The sequence below is a fragment of the Polyodon spathula genome, chromosome 19, assembly GCF_017654505.1.
Source record: "Polyodon spathula isolate WHYD16114869_AA chromosome 19, ASM1765450v1, whole genome shotgun sequence".
Taxonomy (NCBI): Eukaryota; Metazoa; Chordata; class Actinopteri; order Acipenseriformes; family Polyodontidae; genus Polyodon; species Polyodon spathula.
In genome coordinates, this window is record NC_054552.1 from 22,904,100 (window position 1) to 22,923,765 (window position 19,666).

A 19,666-nucleotide genomic window follows, 5' to 3' on the forward strand; every position below is an offset into this window, starting at 1 on the left:
AAGAGACAGACTGTTCTGTTCGGCAGCTTTATCAATGTATGTTAGTGCCTTTATCAGAAATAATTTCCCCAACTCATTTATTCAAACCTTACCAATAAGCAGATTTAGACTGCTTCCTCCTTTATAAAGAATTATTAATATGTCATAGTCACAAAATATGCACCAATTTTTGAAAGTTGATATGGTGTACTAGGTCACGTTGAGATTGCTGCACAGTTCATAGGGTCACAGACAGGCCTGTTTTTTAATTACACTATGCATATTGTAATGAGGTAAAATAATTTGAGGAATTATGTCCTTTTTAAAACATTTTCTGAGAAGGAAAAGAGATGGCAGAGTTAAACATAATATTTATAAGCTGCCCTGTTGCACTTCACAATTTCCAGATCTGTAGTTCAAACCTGGTAGACCCCAGTGTTTGCTGATTTTTGTTTTGTGGTCGGTGTTCAGCAGGTATGTAGAGCATAGTTTACTACATGCTGTAAATCCTGTAGAGTTTACTGTACTCCTGCCAGGTTTACAGAAACTGCTAATAACCCAGGTCCCTGACTGCTTATAAAGGTCTACATTCCTCACTCCAGCCCCCACTTAAAGCATAGTCCATTTGTTTAAATTATCAAAGCTAGCAGTGAGTTTGTGCCCAGGGACTCTCAAAACGGTCACAGTCTGCCCATTTCAGGGAGATTACATTTCAGAAAATCATTTAAAACATCGATCCCTCAGACCTGACCAAAATTGTGTACCAGGATCCTTCTCCCTTGGTGTATTCCTGCCTGGGATTGGACACAATCTGCAACAGCAGAGGCTTGCTTAGTCATGTATGGGCATAATGAGTACTGTTAGACCAGTGCTCCATGACACAGCTTTACTAGGAATCCACAAGTATCCAGAAGATGCTATGAATCTGGACAGCAGGGTCCCTTTCTGCACAATAAAAATATTAGGCTTTTCGTTTGTTTCATCTACAGCAAAAGTCTCCTAGCCCTTGTTAGCACTGACACTTGTTGGCAGAGATGGGAGGAGTTGGAGATAGTCCCCTCCACAGCCTGGGTTGGCAGTGCTTGTGCTGGGCCCACCCAGTGAGGTTTACCTCTACTGTCTCTCTGAAATGAGAGCCCACCTACATTTTCCATCAGTCCACGCTCAAACCTAAACAGCTATCTTTGTTTACAGTGTACCCGCGTGATGATCCACATCTTGTTTCTGACTTGCCCAAAATCCTTTTCTTTCAAGGGCAGCTTTAAACACAGATGCAAATCCTCCTCGTACTCATATATCACTACTAGGCCTCCTCTGTCTCATTTCTGTAGGCCTTGCTGCCTCTCAGTCCTTCCCAGGCCGCATTCTCACAGTTGCTAGGCCTCGCTGCCAACCGATCATTTGACTAAAATAAAATTCCCCCAAATCCTTTAAGTACCCGTGCCTGTGTAATGCTGCAGGCACATTCACTAGACTTTCACCTAGCCTGGGTACACATTTGCAGTGGTTTCAACTTGGCTGTCTCATAGGCCACATCACAGAATTACTGCACAGTCAGTTTGATTTGACGCAATGGCTGTAACTTGCACATTTTAAGGTCATTTTTCGTACTTTGCATCCTTTTTTTTTTAAAAACAGTTTTCAGTATGTTTAGAACTCTGAGATGTGGTAAGTATAGAATAGCTGATACCAGGCTATTAGGTTCGATATTTATCTAATAAGTGACAACATACGAATCTTGGAGTAGGTGTATGCCAGCGATGACAGAAGACCTATAACCATAAAATAATTCCCATGGGGAGATAGTCAGTGTTTATGCCATGGTTTTTGTTCCCTTTTATTAAGATACAGTTTTTAGCTTTATAATTTATCAGGAAACATGAGTGGCATAAATACTAAAAGAAGATCTTGTTTACAGATGGAGCTCACAGTAAAAAAATGGATGCAAATTAACATTTAAATGGCACAAGTGGACCTACTTAGGATTTGATATACAAGGTACAAGGCAGCAATAGACAAGTTCTTTTCTGCAAATTAACCACTATTATAGTTCCATTGAATGTTTTTGGCTGACACGTTTTATTGTGCAATATAAATATTAAAATCATAATAACAGCTGCCACAACAATAGGCATTCTGTGTGTATTACAGTCACACAACACAGGTAAATCGTTCAAATCACTTAAAGGCCATGGCTAATTTAATAAGAAGAGAAACATCACAAGGCAAATTAGAGAACATGATACCGAAAATGAGAATCTGCTGGAGAGTTCTGTGCTACCAATTAGGTGGAAATTGAAATGGAATCAACCATACTTGCACACAATATAATAACAGGATCAAATGAAATGGGATGAGCTATGGCCCCGGCCACGGTAATCCTGTGAACAGTAAAATCTAATAATCTTGTTAGTTTACCGTTGTGTAAATACACATTATCGGCATTTATTTAAATAGCTGGGTGCTAAACAGTGACTTACTGTGCTAGCTTCACTTCATTAAAACAGCAGCTCATTTTATCATTGAAGAAAAAAATTGCAAGAACACATTTTTGTAGCTGCTGAGTCACAATTCAGTTTCCTCAGCAGGAATCTACTTAGTGTTTTAAAACACTAGTTATAATGCTTTCAAAATTATATTTTTCCACCCAGCGTGAAGGAAACCAGCATGTCATTCCCTGTGCGTTTCTATCCTAGTCTGAACAACTGCACTTCCCTACCCCAACAATAGGTAGCCCTAAAGAAGAAAAAAAGCAGCCATTCATAATTGAAAAGAATGCAATTGTGTAGCAGGTTTTTGGTTGGCTTCTGTCTAATTACAGTGCAGTAGACCAAAAAGCTGCCTTTTTTAGTTTTAAAGTTATTTAACTTTTTGAAGTTTTTATAACTTCAGTTCATAATCATGTTTAGTTTCACAAGAATATTTCCTTTTTCCTTTTCACCAATAGTTTGATCTTTTGTGGACTTTATCAGAAAACACACGCTTGCCTTGTGTCAAATGTTGACGTGTTGTTTTCCGTCCTTTCAGGTCTTCCAAGGTTTAGCAGCCAACCAGGAGCTTCTTCGGTAACCCAGGGTGACAGTGTGGTTCTGAACTGTGACATCAATGTGGACCTGGTGCCCTTCACTCGCTGGGAGCTGGACCAGGAGCCACTGGACCTCGACGAAAGGGTGGTCAAGCTGCCTAACGGCACCCTGGTCGTCAGCAACGCCTCGGAGGCCGACGCCGGCCTGTACCGCTGCGTGGTGGAAAACGTCGGGCCTGTGAAAACCAGCGATGAGGCTGAGCTTCAGGTTCTACCAGGTACGTCATTCAGGGGGCAGGCCTTTACTACTTCTGCTCTATAAGTCAGAGGATAGAGCAAGCTGGATCTAAATAACAGTGGTGGATAGTATTGGTCATAGAGCATTGAAATCTGGGTGAGCTGACCACATGATGTGCTCTCCAATATAACACATTACACTGTGGTCCGAAGGTGTATAAAATGCATATTGTGTTGCTTCAACTAGCATCTAAGTTGTATAAAAGGCAGTTCTTGGTGCACTAGCATGTTTGTCCAGCCAAAATGCTGACCTTGGAACAGCACCTAATATGTCTGTTAGTTTACCTGCTGTACAGCTGATTTACATTCCCCTATACATTTCTCAAAAAGGCAAACTGGTCCTGAAATCCCGGGGAGTGGACTGCCTCAGTCGGGCTGTGTTTTGGGGTGTAAGTTTTTAGACAGGGTTGTAATTTTATTCCTGGCTTAAGTCTTCTGAATTGTGCTGTCAGTCCAGCTCTCTGAACTGCTTTATTTACAGTAGCTGTTAGTGTCCTCTGTGTGAGCTAAGTAAGAAATTAGGGGCTGTAAATCATGGCTTAATGTCTGTCTGCTGCTGTTGTGTTTATCTTTAAAAAGATGTTATGGTGACTTATGGATCATGCCCTGCCCCAAAGCAATTTCAGTTAATGTAGGGAGTATTCGATTTTTCCAGTGTATCTTGGAACTTGCTGCCCCTGCAATTTTACTACATTTCTTTTAAAAATGTATTGAAAAAAAAAAACACAAACTTTTTCAATAAAAATGAACTTGAAGCAAGTTGATTTATTTATTTGTAATCTTCATTGTTTGACTTATATATTTGTTTCAAGTTGTTCATTTCCAACACAGTAATCTCTTGAAGTTGTAGCATTTAAGGTACTGTAGTTGCTGAAACAAATATTAAAATATGTACAAATCAACTAAAGATTTATGTCAATTGTACCTTTCAGATTTTCTTTTCTGGTCACCATTTAAACATTTAAAGCTTACAGCCTTGGTATTTACCCTATGTTAAATATACAGTGTTTAATGTACCTGTACTTCACTCACTGCATCTCTTAGGGTTCTCAGCTTTAGCATATGAACTTGTTCTGGCACTGCAAAAGCTTGTGTGGATCAAGTCTGATAATAAAAAATAACACATACCATTTTATACGATGCTGCTCAAATTACCAGCTCCAGGTTCGTTCTCTTTGGGTGCTTGAAGGCACATTTGCTGTTGTTTGGCTTTTTATTCTGCAGATTATTTCATGATGTTGAAATAATGATGTTGGACTGTATTTTTATAATAATAAAAATAATACTAATAAATAATACGATTCCACAACCCAAACTGGAGGCTTGTGTCATCCCAGTCATTATAAATGATCTGAACGTCTTTCAGTACAAACCTTTTTCCATATGCACAGTTTAGATTGAAGTGGAGGTACTGCAGGTGTTTGTAATGTGATGATTTGTTAAACCAGGTGGCAGCAGGTGTCTAAGATTCCTGAAGAGTGTGCCGTCTGTAATCACGGTTTGATACAGGAAGACAAGCAGTGCTGCTTTAAGCTGGGTTTGGGGGTTCCTCTTTTACAGACACGGGCACAGACAGGAGGCTGCAGTTCCTGAGTCAACCTGCCCCTGTGACGAAGGCTAGGGGGCAGGACGTGCTTCTGCCATGTGTGGTGTCGGGGTCCCCTGCACCCACAGTCCGGTGGATGATTGGAGACAAGGTCATCGATGAAAGGTTAGTGATAAATCACAGACTTTCTTCCTTGTATATGGAGGCGGAGGTTCAATTAAAAAAAATAAAACAACAACATTTTCCTTATTAATTTCTTACATGACAATGGGTTTGTGAATTAAGTGTTTGTATTTTGTCTAAATGTTTAACTGTAGGCAAATATGCATTTCAAGTATAGCGTTTTTATATATTAGTATTTGAACCGTTGTTTATTTTCATCTATCATTATACACAGTACACACTGGAAGTCCTGTACACTACAGTATAAGTCAGTGTTGTAGTAATTTATATTATATGTATATTGAATTTATCTTATACCTGTAGTTTTAGAGAACCACAAACCCCATTGGGATGAGACTTCGTAGGGACATCGTTTAGCACTAGCACTGCAATGAGGATACAGTGGAGGTGGTCGTACATACGTATGTACGTACTGTATGTCACAGTTCAAACATTTTTCCATATATCTGGACAGCTGCTTTTCCAGTTGTCATGAAATTTGGTCTTAACATTATTTAGCATGGATTATTGATAGTATTAGATTCAGGGGTTATAGAGGGATGGCTGGCTGTCTGTCTGCCCCTCTCTGTCACACTTACATTTGTTTTCATATTTCTGGAGAATTTCTGGAGTATTAACGTTATTTGCCATAACTCATTTAATATCTGATTCTGGAGATACTGTACACAGGCTTGCCCTTCTGTCCGTTCATCCATCTATCTGTCAGTCCCATATGTCTGGTTAATATAGTAACTAGGTATATAGATTCATGTCCGTCTTTTTGCGCACATATATTTATCTAAAGAGCCGCTTTTGCAATTGCGATTAAATTGTACACAGTAACATTCTTTACCTCAAATTATCAATCTGTCATGCGTGTACACATGCATACAGTGGAGGTATACTTGTGGCTCTAATTGCGTATTTACTGTAACCTACATACTTGTCATGAGTCATTCATGAGTTTTTTTTATTTATTTATTTATTTTTATTTACAGTGAGATGTTTTGTAAAGACAGGCTCATACAAACACAGAATTCCATTCAAGTAAAGACCCATAATAGACATTAACAGTCACGATTTAGTTGTGTGAAGCAGTGTGATTCAAGTTTGTAGCGGACTGGGCCTCAGCCGGCCGTTGCTCCATTCTAACCACAGGGCGCATCAGAAGAGGGAATGCGGTCAGCCATAATTGGTACGGACTTGAGGGACAGCTTTAAAAGCCTCTGTTGAGAGTTTACTAATTAGAAGACAGCATAGAAACTATCCATGTGCTGGGTGGAGTTTCCAGTTGAAAGCATTTCTGGAAATACGAGAAGGACAGTGTGTGAAGCAGTGATGTTTCATAAAGGAGTGCCGTCACATGGTTTAGTACTCAATCTAGTTGCTGCAGTGTAAAAGGTATCGGTAATCGAGGGGACCATTTATATTTCAAAAATTGTGAAAGTATTATGAGTTTGTTATTTAGAAAAGTTTGATTTACTGTGCTGCTAAAAGCAGAACCCTGTTTTCTTTTTTTAGTCTGCCTTGGTATTGTGTGGAGTAGTCCAGCGCTGCTCTGGTGGTTGGCCTTGTTTTTGGGTGCAGTCCAAACTGCTCCTCAAGAGATGTTTAAACTACTCACTGCTGGGACCCATTTCAGACTTGTTTAATATCTCTCTGGTGGCTGCAGTCAATAAAATACGTTCTACAGGAAGCAATCCGACTCTAAACTGGGTTGAGTTTCTGAACTGCTTATCAGACTGAAGGGTTGGTCATTACAGTTGACTTGGTTTTGGTGTTGAGCGCAATGGGGTGGCCGCACAAATGTACACTGCTGAAAAACCAAGCCTTTTGTTGCATACTCCAGCCCCTGGAGACTTCATTAGTTCCATTTCCTTTGATTGGAGCTAGTCACTTGATTCTGTGCGTTTGCTGCTCCGATCAAATCGCCTGTTTGAAACCTGGCTACAGCTATTCAGAATTCAGATGGATATTGCAATATTCCAGGTTATTGCTAAGTAGAGTAAAATTACCTTAAAAACTAAATTGTGTAGTGTTTTCCAGGGGACAGGTTAATGGTTACACACTGAGGCCTCAAATGTACTTGGGAGAGCTTCATTGAGGGCACAGGGGTGCTTAAACTTCTGAGTTTTATAAAGTGAAAGGGAAAATGAAACAAAGTTAGTCTAAACGCTTTAGGTAAGAAGTCTGTTAACTGGATAAAGTTTCTCTTAAGTACTGTGCTTTGTTGTTTTTTTTGTTCTCTAAGTATATACAGTTATCTCTTGATACTACTTCTAGGCATGAGCCTGTTCATAAACATTTGTTTCCATTATATTTATCTTCTTGAAACCTTCTCGGTAGTGTTCCAGAAATCCAGTCATCTTAACTTGAACCAGTTATTCTGCTATGAAGTGTTAACAGTTTTTCGAGTGTGTTAAACTTTAAATGTGTTTAATCGTTTCGGAAATGCAATGGAAACTCCCCTATCCAGGACTGTTTCTTACCAGAGTGTAATTAATTGAATCTCTGGAAGATATTCAAAAGGAAGGGTAACATGGGAAGACAAGCCTCCCCCCCCAGTCAGGCATTAAAAGCCCTGTATTGTCCAAGTGACTCTGATTTGATTCAGTGCGCGTAATGCTTGTGTTTAGCCGTGGGGGTCTGTGGGAAACGGCAATAAACTTCATGCTGAGTGTAGAATTGCTTCACATTACTGATAGTTTAGTCAATGTTTGACTCTGAGCGTCGTTACTGTCAGGATGTTCGTTTTGGGATCCATTCTGTGAGGGGTGAATTTGATACTAAATTAAACTTGGTAGTTTCACATCAATTTTCAATGCTGGGTTTAGCTTGGTATCCATGTTTATCTTTTCATTTTTATGACACTCTTAGTGCTGTACAAGTTCAGCAATGTTCAGATTCTCCACTGAAAACTGGACAAGCAGCTAACATCAGTTCCCATCTATTTCCCTCCAAAACTGAGTTTGAGTCCCCCAATCTGAACTTGTCTTGTGTCCATCCTCGATAGAAATGAAAGTTTGGAAACCGTGTAGTATGTACTGTAGTGATGGCTAGAGCCCCTGATTTTAAACCCTTTTCAACATTGTATGACTTAGTCACCTAGTTACCTAGTTTTCATTTTAGACTGAATTGAGTGAACCATGCTGGTGTTGGACACTTTTGTAATCTAAAGGCAACTACAGCATTATTAATAAAATAAGTACTTTTTTTTTTTTTTTTTTTTTTTTTTTTTTTTAAATAGTCCCACCTAAGTCAATACTAAAGATGAATAATGTATAGGTGCACACATTGAATGTAAAAAAAACTCCTAGCTCAACCCCCCCCCATTTAGAATCTTTTTGAGTTTATAAAATATACAGTATGCTGCCTATAATATTTTACCGTAACTATGGTAAATTCACTTGTCAAGTGGTGAAACGCAAACGCTGACAAAGGCATCTGCAGAAATGTTTGTGAAATCAAACCTGCCTAGTATCACTCCTTCAGTGTCATCCTCCATTTTTTATCACCACACTAAAATGTCCCGGCCTGAATGTTATACTTTGAGGACAAGCTCCTGATAGTATCACTTTGGTTTACATTGAAATGTCTCTATTTACAGTAGCATTAAATACTGCAGTAAGTGTTTACAGCTTTGTCGTTAATGAAGAGAAAGTATTAAACTACTGTACGTGTTGCTTTTTTTTTATTAATGAACATTATATTTTGAGTTCCACCGCAGAAAAAAATGAGATGAACTCCTAATTAAGCCAGTTCTGCTTACTGTCGTCCTTTTTACTCCGTTCTTTTTAAGTAATGTTGTTTCCTCTAGATTTCATGAACATTTGTTGTTGTTTTTTTCTCCACAGTCTGTCATTTGAAGCACTTGAGCTTCTTGCTCTTAATAATAGGGCCTTCTAGAGTTGTTCTTATTACATTCACTCTGCTTCCCAATTCAGAAGTTCAGACATTTTAAGGTCAGACGGTGTTTTCTTTTCCAAAATATGCTTAATAAAATACAGCTTAAACTAGGTAGAGCAGCCTGTGTGAGGATATGAAATGGAGATTACACGGACTTAAAAACTCTATAGGAGCCCCTATCACTGTTAATGGCTTGGCATTTTATTGCTTTTAGTTTAATACCAGCATTAACAAGATTAATGACAAGCCTTTTCTCTGTTGGCTGGCGCTTAGCTTCTCCATGTAAAATTTATAGCATTTCTATTAGAGTTCCAAGTGAAACTATAGACCAACGGGGAGTGCTGTATTTTACAAGATATGGAGGTTGGCAATTTCATTAGAAAATTGCTCATGTTAATTCTGTCAGGGGGGGTTTCACATTATTACTGGAACTGGGAACTGGTTAGATGCTCAGTGTTCCCACAGGAGACAGTTTCACCTGGCTGGTTGTCCATTTTAAATGAGTTTATGCATTTCATTTGCATGCAGAATGTTTCCAGTGTTCCAACACCTTGGAAACTGTGTAGGACGATTGATATGTCAAGCGGTCAGTGTTTACTGCTCAACATTGTCGGTAGTCATGGCAACAGTCTACCTGTAATTAAGGCCTTCTCTGACAGTTTGCTTTTAATGCATCTTGAGGTTCTGCAGCATCATGTCCACAATGTCTGTGCAGACCCAGGGCTGTAGTTTTAGACAGCTTCCAAGGTCAGTTGTTTAATTAAGAATAGTCATTTAGCTAGGGGATTTAATCTGGGCTATTACATGAATTGATTAATCGGAGCTTGTGAATAGTAACATCATCTAATCACATATATTAAGATCCATATGATGTGAATTGTTACTAATGGTTTGTAATCCGTGTTCTACACTGTGTGTAATGTGACGCAAACAATGTATGAGATTCACAACGATGGATCTTTATGACAACTTTTACTAGCATCTTTGAATTGAATATATAACTTTTAATTAGTGTATTGCAGTCAAAATAATATTTCAAATGTTTAAAATCTATTGAGCATTTAGACTACGTGCGGTCTGTTCAGTAAATCTAAGCAACGATGAAACTGAGTACTGCTACCATTTAAATCATTAAAATATGATGTTTCTATAGATAGAAATATATTGTTGACAGTTTCATTTTATTGATTTTAAACGATGGCTGTTTTTAGTTTTGTCACCGAAATACAGACCCGTGTGTGCTGTAAAAAGACATTGAGTTTTAACAGAACACTACAACTGTATAAACACTAAGCTTACATTTATATTTGACAACATGCATATGTTTGACAGTGGTGTTTGATGCTTAACAAAACATTCTGTAGAAGGTAATATAATAAGCTAACAAGACAGATATTGATACGTAATACATATTCAATATTATAACATTCTTTTTTTTAAAACCATTTAAAACACACTTATTTTTGTAATTAATTCATCACTAGACCCCATATTTTAAGAAACCTGTTTAGTTTTCCTTTATCAGTCTGGTGGAGCCTGTCTGGATGGAATATGTTTCACATTAGTTGTTTCTGTTCACGAAGGTTGTTCTCTTTCTGTTGTTGTGCACTTAGGTAGAGAGCGTTTTCTTGCACATACTGTAGGTGCTTAAATACGCTAACTCTGTAGAAATACAGCCGCATTACGATAAATATTACCGAAAAGACAGATTTGATGTCTTGGCTGCTTTGGGAAAGCGCTATGAGGATTTGATGGTGAGGTGGGTGTTGGGGGCAGACTTTTCTATCCAATTTTGAAGGGGAAAGGGTTAATGCGTTGCTCCCAGGCGGTGCTGCTGCTCCTGGCTGATAGCAGACTTGGCTGTGCAAGGGGAGCAAGGGGACAGCTTGATCCATTTCCCAGCTATGAGGAGGCCCGTGTCTGAGCCGCGGCTGCTTGCAATGCTATCTGGCAAGCATCAATAACAATAGGGATCAGACAAACAGAGATTTGTTGGTTGGTTTCTGTGGAAATGAGTTTCAGTTACTTGCAGCATCTGGGATAATAAATTGCAGTGGCGCGCGGGGTAATGAAGTGAAGTTGCAGACGTGTGGAGTTTGGAAGCAGAGAAACAGACAATCAAGCTGTTTTCTGTCACCACAGCATGTTGGCTCTTCTTACTGTGGGCCTCTTTCCTTTTTTTTTTTTTTTTCTTACAGTGGTTCTGTAGATTCTAGTTAATCATATAGTCCTTTTTACTCGCTGCTTGTAATTGAAACACAGCTTGCAACACTTGTGATTATAGTTTTGGCTGGCGATTTTATCAAAACAAACTTAAATTAATTCCTGTGTTTGTTACACAAAACTTTTTTGTAAATGGTTGGTTACCGTGGTTACTATTTTAAACTGTCGTTCAAGCGTGCTTGTTGAATGGATCTTTGGAATGAATTTTTTTATTTTGATGCAGTACTGTGTGGTACATTGTATCAACTTACTGTACACAGTGATGCGAAATGAAAAAATGCCAGTCAATGTGTAATTACTGTACATTGTCTACCTTTTATAATGTATATTCCTTATTTCACAAATAATTATTTACTATTTAAATGTTCTATTCTAAAATATATTTAAAAAACAAAAACAAGCATAATTTAAACTGTTTTATTGTCATCATTTCCTACTGCAAAATTAAAACAAGAAAAATAAAAATCTTAATTTGATGTCAGTCTGGGGCTAAATGTACATCACATTCTCAGTGGAGAAGACAATATGGCTGTGCTACAGGGGGCCTCGTGCTTCCTGGAATTCCATTGTGGGGACAGCATGTTAAATGTGATTTTATAAAAACACTTGTTTTGTTTCCCAAGCTATGCGGTGCTGTTTATAAGCACCCTCCACCGCAAGTAGTAACATGAGCTCACTTGGTTGGCTCGCAGATTGAGGCAGTGGCGAGAAGGCTTTTTTGCGGTGGTAATTGACATCTCATTAAAATTATATATTTTTAAATGTTTTGTATATTTGTTTTACTGGAAGGAATTGCAACGGGGGTGGGAGAGGGGAGAATGTCCTCCTTAAATACCTTGAAACAAATTCGAAGCGTGTGTGTGCTTGAATCGGCAGCAGAGTTGAATATGTATTGAATCGATGAAGAGGTTTTTACAGAGTGATGCTTAGGAATGTGTGGTGGCAGGCAGGGCTGCATGTGAACAGACAATAACAGGGGGCTTTGTTCTGCTACTATATGCTATCTGAAACTAAATCTCCACTGAAGAGGAAGCAAAAAGGGCAGCAGGCAGTACTGTGTCATTAAAGATGAGGTCATGTGGAATTGCACTGCACTGTGGCACAAAGAATATCCAGACCTGTGCTTTAAACTGTAATACCCACGGTTCCAGAGAAAAGACCTCACTTCGATTCTTAAATAATTCAAATACGTATTAATAAGTCTTGAAGTAAAAAAAAATATATATATTCGAAACTGAAGTAGACCTAAGGTGTGGACTTTGAAGTGTAAAATAGCATTCATAACACAAATGAAGGCATTACTGAAACATTTGTCTCCCTAGTTTTTCCTCAAAACCAGTTTTAAAATATGTTCAGTCTAAGCAGTTGATGTGCGTTACTGTTTCTGCACGTACCATACGACAAATCCGAACGGGCCAAGTTGTTTTTGTTGCTGGTTAAGTGTAATGTTTGCTGAGGTGTTTTATAGCCCCTAGAGTGCTTTAAAGATAAGGTGTTTGTACGTTTGCTTTTCGTTTCTTATTTCACTGCTGGGTTTCAGAGTTAACAAGGCTGAGAGATCTGTTTTTATTTTACATTTTTGCTACATGTTGTAGCACCCAGTAATGATTTAAAATAACCAGAATTCATGCGTTGTGTGTAGGGTGTTAGGCTCTGGCTGTGTGGAATGATGAGACACCATCAACGTATTGACTTACATGAAAAAAACCCAAAACAAAACAAAAAAAAATTGTACTGCTGTTCAAAATAAAAAGAAGCGATGTTGTCTTTTTAACCTTAGAATTGTTCCATATGTTCTATGCATAAGTACACAGGATTTTTGCCAATTCTGTAACTGTCATTGGTTGATATAATATAGGTGATTTTATACAGTATTTCTGCAAAGAAAGGGGACTGCTGCTTCATGCTTTAATTCACAAACTGATTGAACCTGTACTGCTGTGCACAAGCTTGTCACAGGTCTATTAGTCTCCAAATGAATATCTAAATATGGCTGATTGAATTGACACAGGGCACTGCCTGAGGGTGGTTGAATACAGTGTGCTTGTAGAACTTATCCATTCCATTCTGTATGACAGATGACAGAGGATGGGGTCTTCTCCTGTTATAGCTTTATACTGTACTTGCATTCAAATCATTGCATTAATGCACTCGTTTAAACCGCTTGATAACCAGGGTATCAGATTGTGCAGCAGGATGAGTATCTCTGAATCGCTTCATTTCTAAGAGGACAAGGCCTCTTCAGGGCGAACCTTAGTGCTCTAGCGATATTCCTTGTGTCCTATTGATTTTTCTCCTTTGCTTAGCGGGGAGTTAACTCAACGTGCAGTACTGTGAGCATGTTTATAGTTCTCTCCTGCATTAACTGGTACCAGAGGTTAGAGGGGAAAGGTCAGGTCTTACAGGTCACTGAGTTTCAGAAACATGAGCAGTCAGGTGACACTCGAATTGAGAATTGCGTCTACCTGTAACTCGGTAGCACTGGGATAGCACGTCATTGATTTACTTGGTTAACGGGTTCTATTTATTTCTCTTTTTGTTTTGTTTTTTCTCTTTGCATGTCTCCTTTTTTCCCCACATTTGTTTATTTCTATACACATTATCTGTCTAAAGAAAAACTTAAATAATTCAATTGTTGTGTCAAACAGAGGTCAGGCTTGTTTACACTGCAGATGCTACAGTCAGTGCTTATCTAAGTAGTCATGACTTCATGCCAGCATTAACCCTACATTATCTCGCTGTTGAATCTCTATCACATCCAGTATAAACAGGGCTTCTGTTTTTTGGGTTTTATTAATTTTATTTTTTGGTGCTTATTTTTTGCTATTTGAGTTTTATGTAAATCTTTTTTTTCAGGGCTTTTGTTTTTGATATACTGTATGAAATTAGTGTTTTTGGATACTTTGCAAAATGCTTGAGCATTTTTTTTTTTTGTGTCAAAATATGAATAGTAACTCGACAGTACTTGCACACTTAAGTTGCACCTTTTTTTCCTTTGCTGTCTTCCACAACAAAATCCCTCTGGTCACAGGCACATTATTCTTGGGTTTTTGTGTGTAGGTATTTTTGTAAATTTCGCCACAATACTGTTTTAAATCCTCTGTATTTTAAAGTCAACGTGAATAGATTAACCATTTCCACAGTTTTTTCGGTGTTTATTGGCTTTCCACCGATTTATTTTTTCATGTCGGGGGTGTTTTATCGGTTAACACCGAAAATCAGAAGCCCTAATTGTGATTGCCATTTAATGAGTAACAGTTGATCAAATATCTGTATTTGTACTTCAGACCTGAGTAATAAAGGTGCCTGGAAGAAATTTGAGGTGGCTGATTTACCCACTGGTGGGGATACATTTTGTTTGGGTCCACTTGTTTGTGTAATGTATACAGTGTGGACAAACACAGTATATATCTATATCAATCTGTGTGTGTTTGCACTTTTCACAGTGTATTCAGTTGACGCTACAGCAACACCTCTCAGAACACCTCTGTTATCCACACTGTCCCTTTGGTAATATGTCTAGAATAATGTATAGAATAGTGCAGTGTTGCAAGGTACATATTTTGATGTAAAGTGGTTGCATGGTATATTTGCAGGAGGCTTTTTCATTGGGAAAGTCATGTAAACAATTTCACAGTCTTAATGAAATGATCTGAACAGTGATTATTCAGACACCCCTGGTTCCTGTTTAGTTACAGGATAATGGAGGTTTTGTTGTACACCGTAAATTGTATATAGTTCTTACTGCACTTGACAGGCTTCTGTTTTCTATTCCCTATCGACCTTAACATACTACAGCATTGGCACTGAATACTCAGAGCGTATAATTTATAAAATGTTATGACCCTTGATATGATGTTTATCCAGGATAATACTACTTTAGACACTGGTTTATGCTAAGTCCTCTGTCTCTTTGTTCCCCCCCCTCTGTCTGTCTGTCTATCTCTCTCTCTCTCAGTGAGGCCAGGTTTAAGGTGATAGGAGGCGGGAGTCTGCATGTGATGAACCTCACAGAGGAGGATGCTGGGATATACAGCTGCTTGGCGGACAACGGCAACGAAACCATTGAGGCGCAGGCAGAACTGACAGTCCAAGGTATTTTATCGATAGTGCTGGGACCGATATTCAAAAATGTGATCAAGTACGCCTTAACAAGTATTTAAGGGCAAAAATAACCATGTTTGTATTCGTTTCTACAACAGAATAAAAACAATATGTCAATGACTATCACAGGGATAAAAATAAGACTCCTACTGCATAGCAATTTCACCCATTCCAGGTTTTACTACAAGCTTGATTAGCCACAGTGTGTGTAGGTAAGCTCAGGTGTATCTTATTAAAGTCCTAGTAAAATGGTAGCAATGGCAGTCTTATTTCCAACCCTGCCATCATAGGATTGTTTCTCTTATTTGTTTATTTGACTCCTGAGATTTATTTTCTGTAATAATTGTGCTAATCTTACATCTTTTTCAGCAAATTCTGCAAATATTAGGTTACAATTTAATATTAAAACATGAAAACACATGTATGTCACTAATTAACATCCCTGTGGCGGAACAACTCCTATAAGTTACAAAAATGCCAGGTTTCTACTTATTACATTGAATTGAATTTATGAATGCTGTTGAATATGGTTTCTGCCTGGTAAACACACCTTCTGTTACACTTATAGATTATATTCACTGTAATCAGCCAGATGTTCACCCTTTAAGTACAGGCATTTGGTAATCATCAGATGGAGGTGTCTGTAGTGAAAAGTTGTGTTCCTAAGGCCAAAAAACATCTCTGGTGTCAGGTAAAACATATGTAGCTTCAATTAAAATAACAACTACCAAGGGAAATTGCTTGAGCTGGCTTTCGTTCGAATCTATACCAGGATAATTATGACCAAGGTGAAATGGAATCCTTTGTTCTTAAGGGAATACTTCAGGAAGTTAGAGAGAGACTGTTTTGTTTCCTTTCTTCATCATGAAAACTGCAAATGACTCTAAGGTATCAGGTATGGGAATACTAAAGGAAACAGGATTTTATGTTGAAACAAATTTACTAAGGTAAAACAGAGACAATATTAACAGTAATAAATGACTTTAGTGCTCCCCCCCTTTGCTGTAAGCCCCAGGCAAGGTCAGAAAAAGTGGTCCAAAGAGGAGCAGTGCAGTCGGGTTCACTGTCAGTAGCCGTAAAGGGCTGGTTTAAATAAGAAATTCAGCATGACTTCAGAATTTTAAGGTGCTGTTGTACTAGGGAGGTTAGGTTCTGTTTAATTTCCTTTACGTTTAAACTTTAGGAATAGAGGTGTAAAGATTCATCATGTATCTATAAATTGTGATACTTTCTTTATATGATATATATTGTATTATAATAGAAGTATCTATTGTTTGTATCGTGATACAAGACTAAACGCACAACATGGCTCATTGTAGTTTCCCAAGTTGTTCTTTATGTTCGGGAGGATTACAATAATCTTCATTCACATTGCTGTATGTTGGGCAGGCCTGAGTTGCACTGGACAGCCTAATTATTTCCAGCTTCTCTCTCCCTCTGACAGACCAACTCCCCAATTGATTTTCTCAAGGCTGCTCGAGGTAGTTGTGAACGAGCCTTGTAAGTGCAAGGCCAATCCGCTGTGCTCCATCTTCCTAATTAGATAGGAGTCAGACAGAGTCCGCCAGGGCCAGGCCACGCTGCTGGATCAGGTTACACAGCGAACCCTGATTATCACAAAGTGCAGATTTCTGGAGTGGTTGTAATTTGATAACAATGCTCTATTGCTAGGCAACACGATTCTACAGCACTTCCTTGCACTCCCTAACGACTATCAACTAGCTCTTCATTAAGTACAGTGCGCAGGGTGGCTGGAGCGGTGTCGATGGGGTGGATATTCATACAGAAGTATGCTAATCAGTTGAATCAATCCCACTCTCTCTCTTACTATAAAGATTTAATCTCATTCAGTGTGCTCAAATTGTGTGGCATGGTGTCTCTCGTAGTATGAGACGCCCCACACAGAACGTATTGACTTATAAATCACCAGCAGCGACTGTTTCTTCTCCTCACTCAACAGCGAACCCTGCTCGCTTACATCCACTCTGGAGATCCTGTGTGTAAAAGAGGAAGCTGGTTGCTTCTGGGATTGGGAGACGCCCACTCAGGTTTCCTGAGAAACATGGGGAATCGCTGCGATGAGGGGAAAAAAATATTGGACATTCCAAATTGGGGAGAAAGTCAGGGGTGAAATATGGGCGCACTTAATTTATTTAAAAAAAAAAAAAAGCATTTTAAATCAAAAACAAAAGTTGTTCTCATGAAACTGATATTAATATTAATCATAAAGTAATTTTAACCCTAGAATTGATTGATATATAGATATATATCCATATAGGAGAAGGTGAACTGGAACTTGTGATTGATTTCTTATATGTGCTTTATATTGTTAAATGGTGCATTTGTTTTGTAAGCTATAAAAGTTTCACATAGTAAAAGCATAGCAAATTGTAATAAAGCATAGTTAAGCATTGCAAAGAATAGCAAGATATTGGAAAGTGTATTAATATATATATGGCAAGTAAGGGTAAACTATGGTAAATGCATAGCATAGCCAAAGCATGGGAACACTGCAACAATACAGTGGTACACTTGTAGAAGGATTGGTACACCCTTAGTACTCAATAGCTGGGTTGGATGATATCCTTTAATTTCAACTTTGTCTAGTTAGTGTTTCTTTCATTCTTTTTTGTCTGTCTTGGTCGCGTGTGGACTGTTTAAAATGAGCCTGTAACAGTGTTCTCTCCCACAATGAAAGGGAAACTAAATGAAAGTCCTTTTCCCTTGGTAAATTCAATTACATGGAACTTATTTAATCTCCTTATGGAGAAGTCTCAGACAAATAGGGTGTATGCAGGAAGAGAGGGGGAGCAAAGCATCTTGGGAGCAGCAGGCCTTATCCTTTGTTGGCTTTTGATGACTATAAAAAACACAATAGTTATTGCTAATTGTTTTAAATAAGCAACATGGTGTGTCTGCGGCCTCCTGTTTTGATTTTCTCTGCCCTTCACGGAGACAGTTTATTGAGATATTTGAGTACCTTTATATTTGTTTAGTTTTCTTCTCTTTTCCCTTAAATTCTGAAGTGTTAACTCCTTGCCCCTATGCTGCTTCGTTCCAGCTTGGTCAGAGTTTGGTTATAATTTCAGCATTCCAAAGTCTTGTTTTCAAATAGAAGTGTCAAGGCAGGAATTAACCGATTTTAAGACTATTTAATTTAGAGGGTTCTGTTTGTTAGTCTAACCCACCACTTGAAAAATGGAAGGGTTTCTCCTTTGTTTGATAAGAGAATTTAGTGGAGTACAGGGTTTAAGTTTGCTCTTTGACTGCAATATGATGAGAATACATGCAAATCCTAATACTACTCCAAAACCCATATTCATCATAATTCTTTTAAAGCAGTCCTATTGCCAACTTTATGTTTTTCTTTAGTTTATTCACTGAAAGACGCGCCTTGGTGCATTGATTCCCTTCAGTGAGTTGATGCGCCTTGCTGTTTCCTTCACTTCCTCACCAAAGCACGAGGACACAAGCCAGCAGCATGACTGCTCAGTCTATGGCTCTCCCTGTTTAATATACACTCACTGTAGGGCTGGGGCATATCCAGAATAGACAAGCAAGCTTTGAGATGCCTCTTGTATAAACATCTTCAGATTAAATAAATGGCTGCATTGGGTACCACTGTAGAAAGTCAGATTACATCTCCATCTAAATACGGAGGTCAGAGCCTACCAGCTATTACAAGTTAAGTGTGAAAATCAGGGGTCCGTGTACGCGGCGTCTCTGCTGAATCCCTTCTTTGCCCCCGATGTATCAAGTTTCCAGAGCGAAGAGAGACTCCTTCTTCAAAGGGAAGGTGGCGCTTGCTACAACCAGCAGCAGTGACGGCAGCAGCTGCCTCCAATGCTCTAATGACTTAATACAATCGAGATCTACTTAATCTCTATGGAAACGGTGCCCCTGGAGTCGTGAAGATGTCACAGGGATGGTTCAAAACATGATTCAGTAAAGCGACACGTTTTGCATGGCGATGCATGCTTCCTTTTTGTTGTGTTTTTCTGTGGGTGCCGAGTGTTCCTCTGACTCTTAACACGGGAGACGGGTTCTTTTTGTATGTAAGAAACTTCCTTTCTTAGTAGGGGTGTGGGGAGATGAATACTGATCTTCACACGATACATTATTATGGAAGGCCATCCAGGGCAAAAATGCATTATTTAGTACATGTTTTAAATATTTAGTACACGTACTGATTTGGACCAATCAGAATGCTACCTGTTCTAAATAAAGGTAAATGTACTATGCATTTTCTACGCAGTGGCTAGTCTTTTTGCAGTAGTACCTATCTAGTGGCTGGCCATTTTACAGTCATGCAGCATAATTACAAGAGTAGCCAGTCACCTTCAGGATAACATCTTTTTAATTTCAGATATTAATGTTAAGTGAATTTGCATTATAAGAAGTCATTTGTAATAAGCGACTGTTAA

The 19,666-nt window shown here is 38.6% G+C and overlaps 1 protein-coding gene across 9 annotated transcripts in view; it reads left to right on the forward strand.

The window, feature by feature from the left end:
• The window catches only part of LOC121294469 (neogenin-like), a 164,362-nt gene that overhangs the window by 77,163 nt on the left and 67,533 nt on the right, over positions 1–19,666 (forward strand). For all 9 annotated transcript variants that reach the window (XM_041218185.1, XM_041218181.1, XM_041218182.1 and 6 more), the window contains exons 3-5: positions 3,007–3,282; positions 4,862–5,012; positions 15,097–15,233. In XM_041218185.1, coding sequence (XP_041074119.1) covers positions 3,007–3,282; positions 4,862–5,012; positions 15,097–15,233 — 564 coding nt within the window. The remainder of the gene's footprint in view (positions 1–3,006; positions 3,283–4,861; positions 5,013–15,096; positions 15,234–19,666) is intronic.